This window comes from Haliotis cracherodii, unplaced genomic scaffold, assembly GCF_022045235.1.
Source record: "Haliotis cracherodii isolate W230 unplaced genomic scaffold, xgHalCrac1.p SCAF_1, whole genome shotgun sequence".
In the NCBI taxonomy this organism is placed as follows: domain Eukaryota; kingdom Metazoa; phylum Mollusca; class Gastropoda; order Lepetellida; family Haliotidae; genus Haliotis; species Haliotis cracherodii.
Window position 1 is genome coordinate 43188910 of NW_027266264.1, and position 13468 is coordinate 43202377.

Consider the following 13468-nt stretch of genomic DNA (forward strand, 5'->3'; position numbering starts at 1 on the left):
GGAATATTTAATTTGTGGAACACCTTCAGGATGGTCTGCAGAGTTTGATTAGCATCGTATCCCTGTGGGTCAAGAGTCAGGAAGTCGTCGAGCAGGTGTAGTACATGTTGGATCCCGTAGTTGTGCTCCAGTATCCAGCATAAGGCTTGCGACAAGGTGTCAAAAATCTTGGGTCTTGATCTACATCTGAATGCCAGTCTGGTGTAAAAATAATACTGTTCATCCCAGCAGAAACCGAAATAGGGCCAATAGTCTGGGTTCAGTGGGATTTGCTTAAATGCGTCAGTAATGTCTGTTTTGCACATCTGGGTACCCCTACCAAGTTGTAAGATCACTGAAATGGCAGATCTACTGTCACATAGGATAATGAACATGACTCCTTATCTATGAGTCCATTATTATGAGATATGTCTACATTGTCATGAGGGGCTGACAAGTCCAATATCAGGCGCTTTTTTTCAAATACTTGCCCTCGGCAAGACCAAGAGGGCTGACCTTATAGATGGGGTAAGGTGATACATCAAAAGCTCTGATAACGTACCCCTGATCAACTTCCTTCTGAACAGCCTCGGACACGGATAAAGGTTCCTTCCTAGCACTGAGATTATTTCGGCACTCAACCGTCTCCTGCGGGATAGATTCGATCATTGGATTGAAACCGTGCTTTAAACCTTGCATCAGGTAGGTTGCAAATGACTGGTCAGGATGTAGTAGCAGTTCATGTTTAAGCGCTTCAACATTGACAGGCGTAAGGTCTAATTGATAGGGGGAAATGATGCATACCATGCTGCACATTATCAGACAGTCATTCCCGATTCTTCTTCTTGTTCTCAGGCTTGCAATTCTTGTGGCCATGTTTCTCGGAATTACAAGCCAAACACATGTGGAGGAAGGGGCATGGATTGCGTGAACACCCCAAGTCATTGAAATTGTTGTACTCTTCTTTCCCATACTTCTTAACTCGTGGTCTGCCCCTGAAGTCCATGCAGCCACCTGCTTTCCTGTCGTATATGATAATCCGTTTCTACTTTATGGGTGGTTTCCGATAGAAATTCTCGACAATGTTGGGACAGAGTTTTGTTCTATGAGTGATACTGTGACACACAGCTCATGCTCGAGAGCGCAGTCCTGAAGAACACAAACTGTACAGGCGTTGGTTACGCATATCCCATATACGATGCCACTATTGATGCGAATAGTTTATGATAGTCATAATGTGTTGTACCACCATAAATAGTAGACAATTCAATGACAGTTTGCTCATGGCCATCAAGTTGTTTCTTCTTAGCATCGTTATGCTCACAGTACACGTCCTTAGATATTCCGAAGGCCTGAATAAATTCTCCCAAAGTGAGTGATGTGTTAGTCCTGAGGTCATCTTTTAGTTGGTACACATTCCCATCAAATTCCAACACCCTGGCTTCTACAGCATCTTGGGTAGGTAGAAGTAACAATGCTAAGTTGCAGTATTTACCCTCTTGAATCTTCTTCTTAACTGCTGGTGCCACTGTGTTGATATGTGGCAGGGAATCCGTGGGCACATCCATCCTGGGGGATTGGTGATAGGATTAATTCCTGTAAAGTTGCAACTTTCTGTCTGGTTGACTTGTGAATGCCTTGTGGTTTGTTGACAGCGTCCATACACCATTAACTCGAGTTCAGCAATCTCACGTTGCAGTGAGACACTAGGGATGGGGGGTGGGGAATGGATGATCTCATGATCATGCATGTTCATCAACATGTCAGGATGCAAGGATGGACTGTTTACGTTGTCCACTGTTATCTGCATGCGCATAGACTCTGCTGCCGTAAGTGGGTCAGAATGGTTGGCAGATGTCGTTATCGTACTGTCCCCCAGAGACCTATGGCGTAGGTTCTCATTAAGCAACTGCAGCAAAAATCGTCTGTTCCATGATGCCGGTACATGAACTCCTTGTCTGACCAATAACCCCTGTAAATCAGCAGTTGTTGCGATAAGGTTCACTTCGGTTGACACGGTTCCGTACAGGCCGGCTGCCATCTTGATCGGGTTGAGAGGTCAAACCATTGTTGTTAACTCTAACGGGGTTGCTGAACTTGATCTTGTGATCCGGCCTTTGTTGGATCGTTTATCAGCCATGAGGTGTCAAAGCCACATGCAAGCATGCGTAGCTGACGGATGGTGTCTGATAACAATGGATTGCGTGGAATTGTCAAGGATTATCGCTGCAGCTGCTATAAACAATGACAGAAATAGGTAAACGATATCGAGACTGTTTGGGTTAATATAAGAAAACATTGTGACGTCATGTCCGTAGTTCTGGGCATGAGCAGAGGATAAAATGGTGTATTTTGGGATAGCTTAAATGTAACATGATACAGAGTAAAGTGAGGGGAGTTGGAAGTGAGCTGGAAATTACTATGGAGAATAAGTGATATGTATACGTAAGTGGATATTGAGCATATATTTATGGCAGGACATGCCAGGGGACGTTGTGAAGCTAGGAAAATATATGTTATCACTGCACAAACAAATATCTAGAATTTACATACTAGCTCTCTGAGATATCATGTCAGATTAACATGAAACCCCAATTAAACACTAAGTGCCAGGGTAACAAAAAATACCATCTTAAAACATCTTTTGGTTTGATGTGGTTTGGGGATCAAACCACCAACCTTCCACTCTCCAGGGAGGTGCTCTATCCACTTGACAACAGAGGTGGTCAATGAAACCATGAAACATGAATTAAAAGAACTAGTAGAGTGCACAAAAAGCCAATGATGGAGAAGGCATGGTACTCACTTTCCTCATCAAAGAAGAAAACATCTGAACTAGGGTCTTCAACCAATGTGCAGTCTGTCAGTGGAATCTTGCCACAGATCTGTGATCATAGATTAGACAAAAATATAAACATTTGGCTCCCATTATCTCACAATCTAACATATATAATTCGAAAGAACTACACGCTGGTTTGTAATTTCAAAGTTAATCAGAGTACCACAGGTACAGAAGCTCACCTTTATTCAGTGATACAGCATGTCAAGAGTGAACAAGGATGTGAAAAACTAAATATTTTATGCAAAGCATATTACAGCAAATAATTGGATACAAAGGGTCTTTTTATCAATCTTTTATAGAACCTTTTGTGGCATATTAAGTTGCATATGCTGACAAAAAAAATAATGACTACTCAGTCATATATTCCTGATAGCTCCGATTCTAGTATATTCATGTAACCATACATTAAGAACTCTTTCTTTTCTTATTGATAGTGATGCTAGATACCGATAGTAACAAGAAAAGAGTCCATTTCTTGAAGTTATCCGAAACTATTACATACCATCATGCATTTCCTGTGTCATGCCATTCTTTATCTTTGGTTTGGTGAACATGTATGCATACTACAACATCATACAAGGAAGGCATTGAAGACATTTTAACTGTAATGACAACAAATCATTTCTTTTGGGGGATCCACATGCCCAATCCAGTACAATTTAAAACCAGTAATACCTTTTCCACTGGTTACATAAATGAGGAAGTTAAACCACTGCTGGTTGCATTGATTTCACTCCTGCTTGGGGAAAGTAATGTCATAACTAGTGGGACTTCAAAACAGGTCTGTTACCTTCATCTATTTACTTTAAAGAAAGGATTATCCTGGAAATTTTGTACCTATGAGAGAAAATCCCTCCTGGTCCAAAAGCAATGAGATTGTTTTGTGTGTGATAAGATTTTGCAAATTTTCAGAGATATTTTGTCTGCACACAGTGGAAACTGTATTTGATATTCAATTGCATTCCAGTGCTTTCGTTAATTTCGCTGTCTTATTTCTGTCTGCAGTGTGTAGTGTGTACTGTATCAAAAACCGGGTATCCAACCATATCAAATTAAATCTTATCAATATGGACTTTTCATTCAATTAGAAGTGACAGTACATTATACAATGACTCTTGCTCCAGGTTCACCCTTTTGTTTAATTAACAACAATTAAGTCATATATTTTCTGCAGAAGGCGGCATGTTTGCCAGAATATGTATACGAGTAACCGGAAGTTGTAAAGACTGTTGACAATATGAGTTATATTTGAATGATTTTCAATAAATATTTACAAGTCTGGAAGCAAACATATCATAGCATTTTCTAAAAAAATTCCAACTTGCTGATTGGCCACTAGAAATAGTTCAAAGCCAGCGGCATAAAGAGATACACCACGTCCTGTTGTGGCACACCATATGGCAAAGTTTAACTGATTCTGCCAAAATTGCATTGGATTGTGGAACCAATCATGCACCATTTTATCGCTAGTTGCCATGACCCTGTAAGATATCAGGAAATTTAACGAAAAACTTAGCACCAGAGGCACTTACTAAAATCGACTGATAAGTAATATAAGTTGATTTCATATTTAAGTTATGATATAGTATCATTGTATATCTAATATGTATGTTACACTCCCAGGAATAACAAATGGTCAGTCCATTCAACTGCGTCATACTATCAATAACTCGGCTGGTCAACTTGAAGTCGCTATCTGCGATATAACATATTACCCGCGGTGGACCAATATAAGTGCTGCGAGAAATAATAATAAGATACAACTAATTGATATTGACAGTAGAGGAAGCACTCCCATTATTATACCTAATGGGTATTACAGCGTATGCTCACTCAATGATGAAATTTTTAAGCCTTTTGGAGCTAGTCTCACACAAAATAAGTCAAATGGGATGCTGATTTTTAGTGCTGGAGAAAAGTATGTAAGGTTTTTCCCGAACATATCAGCTACACTTGGATTTTTTAGCCAAGTAGAAGGAATAATAGTAATACAATTCAACACAACAGTGCATGGAGTTAACCTTTAGCCTGCTGAATTATTTTCACACTTCTTACCCCTGCCTGCTGGATTAATTTTAGCATAAGGCGCTCTAAAGAGGGTGGGTGATTTCAAACAGTCAGTGCCTCATTAAACAGGGGCCAATTGAAGAAATATTTTGCACATTTATTCCTGATAGAAAACTACACAATTCTATATAAAAATATCCTGGTGTTTTCAATCATACCAAGGTTAAGATCAAAGCGAACACAAAATTTGTAAATTTTCTTGAACTTACCTGAATTGCGTTATTGAAGGTGGTTTGCATTTCATGCTAGGAACCCTCTAATATCGTAACATTTTTGCAAATTGATTTCAATAATCATATCTCCGATATCTTGATTTTACTTGAGTAAAAATTCGGGTTTTATAATCGGCATATATCAGCGCGATGGTAAATTATGAACCATTTCAGTGAATTTATTATCTAACAGAAAAATAACTTAATTTTCGAGGTCATCATGTCGGTTGCAGAAATACGAATATTCGGTTTAATCTGACGTGTCATGTTATAAAATTTGCAGGAAACAATTAATGACTTATAAATATTCACTAATCCTAATTTCAAGCGTTTTGGTTGAATATTTACGATATACAAAAATAAACAACCAGTGTCATGATGCTAGCAGCCGTCCTAAAATCAAACATGGCGCGCTTCGCCCGACCTCCGCATAACTTATTGTTATTTTAATATCAACAAAGATTACATTGCCTTTATAAATATAACTTGGCGAAAGTTGACGATCTTCTCAATAGAAGAATGTTTTATTCGTCATATTCCAATAAATATGACGAGAGAAAAATGAAAATAAAGATCGTGAATTCTGACAGCACTATTTCAGTAAGTGCAAAGGTCACCGGATGTGATGTCACAGACAGGGGTAGTCTGCTGATAAGCTTTCGAAACAAAACAATTACAGTAAATTTTGAAATAGTTCGCCTATCACATACAGCAAAAATATAAGTCGATACACAGTATCAGTAATCACCACTAACATGACATAAACATGTGACTTTGACGATATAATTCGCGTATTAGTTAATCCGTTTGACCTTGCATGCTCCCGTGACCCGGAAACGGTCGACGATAAATCAACATGCCACATGCAAGTTTCTCGGTATCTTTTATTTGAACTTCTGTTGATATTTAAGAATCACCATTCAATGTTGTGAATATAAATGGGACATGATTCATATTTCTGCGATGTACATGCTGATAAGTTTCACTACAACAAGTGTATCCCACGTAATACGTCTATGGATATCGTCGATCAGCAAGATCACCCTGCGCCAGGTGCGCGAAAATGGGCTTGACAAAACGTGTTTCAAAATAACATCCCCGCGTTGCTGAATATGATAGGGTATATATAAGCAATAGAATTCTACGTACATATTTTCTGTGTTAGTTCCACATTACATTTAGGATAGTTTTCCTTTCGGGAATACATTCATAGATTCTAGCATGATTTTAGAACAGTTTCACGAAGGATTTCTAAATTTATTCCAAAAATAGGAAGACCACCATGATTGCGCATTGATGATAGATTTGTAATTGTTTAATTATTTACAGCTGTTTACAGGTTTTAAAATTTTAAGTTATATTTAATAGTTATTTTTCCCACAATGATGGTGTGTGGGGACAGTAAATATTAGTCTTTGCATCAGCACAGTGTAACTGATCAAACTTCAATTATTATCTTTAGTTTAAACATATTTATTCAACAATTATTGTCTTGCACTCTGAAAATCAACTATGTGAATAAGTAACTCTCTGATGTCATCATTTTAATTTTAGTATTCCATCAATAATGAATAAATCAGATCCTTAACATATACATACTAAACTCATATGGACACTAATCTTGTGCATTATGTGGTTTGTTTCCAAATAAAACAATTCTGAAATATAATTTAATAGGAATTAATTTAATTTAATTACAGTAACAGTACTTGTTACAGTACATGACATTTTTGTTTGTTTAATCACAAGAACCATGGTGGCACATAAGCTGGTTAGTTTGCCATAGGTTTCTTAGAAAATGCTATCTCAGTCTTCTGGTTGGAATGAAAAGAAACATGCCTCTGTACATGTTTACCCTTGCCAGATGTATTTTTTCCAGTCAGCCAACCCATTACTTTTGTTCACCTTATGTGGTCTATTTTATACATACAGGTACTGCTTCCAAACTGTTTTTTCTTTGTATGCAATCACAGTATCACAACTTCCTCAGCTGGTGTGTATAAAAGTTCCCCTGTCATCACGAAAAAAAGAATTATAAAGGAAAGTCATATTTTCATTCAAAAACATATCTGTCTTTCCTTGAATACTCTTTGTCTAAGTGCCAGAAATGTAAGTGTCATAAAAAAATTAAAAAAAGATTTTCATAAGGACTTTTCTTAGATAGACCTAGATCTAAGTCAAACCATGTGACTAGTTAGGTAGAATTATAACCTTATAAGCCCTCATTTCTGAGGTGTCCATATTTTTCACATTTTTAGGACTATAAGTGATCCGTGTAGATCTGCCTGTTTTGTTATGTAAAACAAATTCTTGTCTTAAAAATTGAGAAAAGGAATCATTCAGACAAAAAATTTTTATCCCATTGATTCACGAAAATCAGTTGAAATGTACAGTGGTGACTTTTGTACCCAAAATTTCTAGTAATTTGTTACCCAAATGGGTATGTGATTTTGTAGATCTACCTAGAATTATTTCAAAGATATACATTAATTTGGTGTCTTAAACTTAACATAATATCACTTTCCTATCAAAACAATTCATTCTAACTTAGGTTTAACCAACTTAACTGGCCTCTCCTTCAGTGACAAGACGTCAATTTTCTCTCAAAACTAAACAATCAATTTCAAGGATCACAGTCATAATCATATTTGGAACTTGATGAAATATTTTATTATGTGTTCTGTTCATCTACGTTAAAACATAAATATAATTATAGCTCTATTGTCTTATTTTCTTAGGTACAAATTCACAAAGTATTTTGGGTATAATTTAATTTGTTTTGGGTACAAAATCACACACATATATAAATAGGAGCCTAGAATCTATATATATTTACACTACCTCGTTGTGTACCAAAATGTTATCGGTTCAGAGGACGGGAGGTTCTCAGAAAGTTTTCAACAACATCTTTAATATTTAAATTGTTCTTTTTGTAATGTTAGACCAATAACAATATTATGTTATTATTATGGCATATCAATACGTTGGATCGCTCTCCGTTGCGCTCGTTTATAGAAAATATTTGAAAATTAAAATCATCGAGCGTGAAATCCAATACGGTTTCGGATTTAGACTTACACATTTTATAGCGACAATCACGAAGAAATATGAAACAAATAAGAGTGAAGACTGCTCTCCAGATCAATAAATAGTAAATAGTTGACGAAAAATAGTAAATTATGTATTTTCTTTTGAATTTGAATCTATTTCGGAATTTCTTAATGATAGCTTACCAACTTTTGCATATTTTGCTTCCATGTGTCACATGCGGTACGTGCTTCCGGTTTCAGAAATGATAGCTAAAATTGCAAGTATTTTGATTATTTCACATTAAATGCATTATTTTGCTATTGAATGGTTTACCTAGAATGTATATCAGTTCACATTTTGCGTATCATCCAATATTTGTCATTTTTCGCAGTGTTTGTTGACTTTGTTCGACTCAACAAATCGCGAGTTAGGCCACGCCCAAACGTATCACTGACGTTTGTCTGCTTGGCAATGTGTCGGAAAGTTTATCAAACAAAATCATTTGCAAACTCTTTAAAAATGAAATTCTTTTTACAAAGATTTATACATGCGTGTCAATAATTCTAGAAAATTAAGTTAGATGTAACAAAATGATTGTAATAGTCTAACGGGATAACTATGCATGTGGAGTTGTTTGTTTACCGCCGTTGCCATGATCGTACAAGTTCCATCCAATCGATGATGTTACGATTCAGACTGTTTTTGTTTACAATTAATTACACCGAAAGTTGCTAATTTTTAGAAATAAAGGGACATGAGTGTTTTCCTTTCGTCAGCAAACAAAAAATTATGATCGAATAGGAAAAATGATGAAATTATAAAGAAAATATCGGACTGCATGCCGCTCAACGTGAAGTGCCAAAAGTCAACAATGGCCGTTCCTGGTAGATGTGTGCCGAGAAGTTTGGCCGAAACTTTTTTAACTCGCGATATTTTCTTTTTGAGGTAAATAAATGACTGAACGTTTTGATATTGAGCAAGCTGAGCATTTATGCATGTCATACGTAATTTAAATGTTACGCAAAGCCTTCTTGGTAAATAGATATAGCGAGTTTTATTTTGGGCAAGCTCCTCACAGCGATAGTACGTTCCCGGAGCTCTCTATACCGAGAGTGTAACGAAGGTGTCACGCGCTGGGAAGGAGCTTGTATTTTGGGGTGTTGTTATGCTATTCGCCTGTCGAATGGGTTCGACATCAGATGCACAGGGATGGACACCTCTGTCGAATGGGTTCGACGTTAGTGTGCAGAGCTTTAAATTGCCCTATTTAGTTCCCTATATCAGATCAGTACGACGGATAATATTCAACTCGAAAGTCCTTCAAATCTGCTGAGAGCTATTCCAGTCAAAGATGAAAAATATAATAGTGATAGAACAGAATCTTTCTCATCATTACAATATAAAAAATTAAAGCGTGGTATTATTTCAGACCTCAAAATTTCTGTATTAGATATAAAACACCAACCTGTACATATAGGATACTTGAGTGTAACACTCCATATTATAAATAATGGTTGATTCATCAGGCCCTGGAACGCTCAGACAATGTAATACAATAGCGCTTTCCGATCTCGGAGACACAGAAGGATTCGGTAAACCAGGTATCGATGGAAAGTTATAGGCTTTACACTTACAAGATGATGTATACAAGCGGAAAGAAATAGTCGAAGCAAAAATCGAGTGGCTACTGAATATCGTCATTAACCCACCTTATGTGATGATGGGTAAGGCACATAATTTAACTAAGATAATAAATAGTGGGATGGTACTCGGGGCTTATATCCCATCAAAATGAAAAAGTGTGTTAGTCTCTCCCCTGCCAGAAAACCCAGGTCATATGTTATATAGTCGTCCGGCAGTAAAAAATGTTAGTTTAAATTTGGTTACTGAATTCAATAATATAAAACAGAACTTGCCGGCTCTTTCTACAATTATTATTGAAGTCTTGTTTGGAGATGCATCGGTAGTTGCCTTCGAAATATTACCAGGTCTATCAATTAAATGGCTCAAGAAACACGAGCGTCAACGTTGCAGTAATATTTATGCGGGAGTATCACCAGTTGCAACCCTTGAGGGGGTCCAAATTATTAAAGGTGACAGCATTACTCTTACTAAGATATTTATGTCGTATAATATACATTTAATAAGGTTGATGTATACTCTCAATTATATTACCAATTATAGACTATTATATGATATAATAATATACACCATGGGTTTATATCCGGTGCTGGTTGAAGCATCTGAAAAGATGGATACTGTTGATGGATTTTGATTACATCAAATAAGCAACATAAAACATCGAATAGAGAAGTAGAGGGAGTTGAGACTTGGATTGTATAAAAAGTATCGCAGAGCTGTGAATGCTCTCGACGGAGTTGACACTGCGCTTGTAACAGCTGGCATGGGACTCGGTGTAGCCGGTGTTGGTTTATTATCAACTATAATCGCAGCGCCTATCATACTTGGCATGGAAATAGCCGCCAGAGTCTCAGGACTGGCAGGAATAACGATAAGATTCATTTCTCGTAGGTTGCAAAAGAAAGCATTAAAACACGATACTATTCGAATACTCGCCGAAGCAAAGTTGAACATCATTGAGGATCAAATTTTGACAGCAATGGCTGATTGTAAGATATCCGAGGAGGAGTTTCGCTTAGTGTTGTCAGAACTCACCAAATACAATATAATGAAGCAGGAGATTCGATCAAAATCTCGTAAGACCAGTGGTATTAGCGAAGACGAGAAAAAAAAGTTCATAGTACAGGGGAGACAACAAGCGCGTCAAAGCCAAAGAACTGGTTTGAGATTAAAAATAGATTGCTTACTATCATTAGATCACACCACATAAAAAATCATAAATTCATTTAGATGAATGCTTACATAAGTATATAATAATGGAGAATTACAAACCAACAAAGGAAGAACTGGAAAAAGCTATTGAAACATTTATGCTCAGGGACAAAATTATCAAATGGAGAGAATTACCACAAGGTATATATTTTATTTGTGATGTAAAACCAACCAAATACGGTCATCAATTGTTTCTTTCCAATTATCAAGAAGAATATATAGTATGGTCTCCTAGTAAAATGAATGAAGAACTTAGTAAAAATGTTGAATATCACTTCGTTAGAAATAATGGTATACGTATTAGTAAAAATAATAGAGAATATTTTCATTAGAATTTAGTTTAATCGTCGTTTTTACATAAAAAATGCGACCTGTGGTGGCGAGCTAGAGTCAATTTCACTTAATCTCATGACTATCGTTGAATCGCATAATCATTTTGGCATAAAAAATTCCCCCTGTAGTGGTGGTATAGGTATATAAATCCGGCTCCAGTGGAAGTGAGCCAGAACCCTTATTACCTATACTACTTAAGTCCATCTTGTTGCCATGGAAACGTAAAAAATAAATATTTCTAAAATTTCTAAATATCAAAAGGCACCAGTTCAGCATGTACCTGACAGACCTGCAAAGTTTGATGAAATAATATTGAACGGTTTATGAGTTATGCTCCGGAAACAAACCCTACCCTCACAGAACCTAAGTCCGTCTTGTTGCCATGGAAACGTAAAAAATAAATATTTCTAAAATTTCTCAATAGCAAAAGGCACCAGTTCAGCATGTACCTGACAGACCTGCAAAGTTTGATGAAAAAATATTGAATGGTTTATGTGTTATGCTCCAGAAACGAACCCTACCCTCACAGAACCTAAGTCCACCTTATTGCCATGGAAACGTAAAAAATAAATATTTCTAAAATTTCTCAATAGCAAAAGGCACCAGTTCAGCATGTACCTGACAGACCTGCAAAGTTTGATGAAAAAATATTGAACGGTTTATGAGTTATGGTCCGGAAACGAAATGTGACGGACGGACGGACGGACGGAGCCTGTTTCTATATCCCCTGCCAACTTCGTTGGGCGGGGGATAAAAATGTTTGGAATTTGTTATCATATTAATACAGGTGGACATATTTTTCAGTCAATTTGTAAAATAACTGAATATTTAGGCGTTTAATAAACTTCCTAAGTGAAAATTTTACACATTTTGACTGTAAAAATGCACACAATAACATCAGCACTGCTCAGGTGAAATATTTACTTTGTGTTAGAAGTCAAAATAGTGTACCAAGCAAGCAACTTATCAAAACTTCTTCACCATTACCGATGCTACCCACAAAGATACCAACATTTCCTTATTATTTCCAAAACTGTATTTCATTTTGTTGATCAATGTGACCTTATAATATCAATAAAAGTGACAACATAATGAATGGCACAGTACAGGTCGCGAACTAGTCTAGATTTCTGCTACAACATCTGGGTAGTCACAGGGGGGAAAAAACAACAACCAGGGACCAGTCCTGGGGAACTGCTTTGATCAGTGATCCTTTAAGTAGATTGTTTTGTGAATATGTTGGGAAATGGATTCGCTATTATGATGTCCGGATTGTGGCACCAACCAGATTCCTTTGGATCATCATCTATCCTGTTACAAGTGTAGAGAGATGTTGTTTTTAAAGGATTAACACGAGCCTGAAACTCCTGCGGCATCCTACCAGGGCAAGAAGAGGGTAGGCATGGAGAGTGTGTTAAGCAGAAAAGGGGACTGGTTTTTGGAGTGGCTCAAAAGCAAGCTACTGGCTTCACAAACCTAATTCCTACTGTCCCCTTCAAAATGAAGCAGTTCATGCATGGGCAGAACAAGTTAATGCAGTCTACAATCCATAAATGACATGATTCCTTCATACATGTTAAAATCTATTACATCATAGCTCCTTTGATATTCCTCCTCACTGTCAGCTCACCAGTCGTTTGGAATAAAAACCTTTTCAGTTATTTGAGCACACATATTTGTGTAAATATTCAGTCCTCAAGTTTGTAAGGTAATCAACTAAAGACAACTACATATACGTTGTGCTACACTGGCTTGAAAATTGTGTAGTATTTTTTAAACATATGTTGGGACTATGGACTCAGAGTCATCAATGTGCTTTGCTTCACGTCGTCAGCATTGAGGCTGATTCGACACACCATCTCAGCACTTACTTCCAACACTCTGCCTTGGCCTTCATGTGCCAACAAGGTTATTCATCATGTGAATGATACAGCTTACCAATACTATGATGGATGACAAGTTACCATTGCCTCCCACCGAACAGAAAACCAACAGCACTCACATCAAGGGAGAAGTAGGTCTGCCCCCATCTGGCCATCCATGAGCTACTTGAGGCTTAAGCAACTCGTGCTTTTGCCAAGAATTTAAATATTATCCAAAACAACAGAACATATGTTTCGAGCACCAGTACTAAAGTACTCATGGAAATGAA

General features: G+C 37.0%; 1 protein-coding gene across 1 annotated transcript in view; it reads right to left on the minus strand.

The window, feature by feature from the left end:
- Positions 1-13468, minus strand: part of LOC139478127 (ras-specific guanine nucleotide-releasing factor 2-like) — a 969963-nt gene that overhangs the window by 735886 nt on the left and 220609 nt on the right. Inside the window, exon 12 of the mRNA XM_071260456.1 lies at positions 2786-2864. Within this exon, the coding sequence (XP_071116557.1) occupies positions 2786-2864 (79 nt within the window). The remainder of the gene's footprint in view (positions 1-2785; positions 2865-13468) is intronic.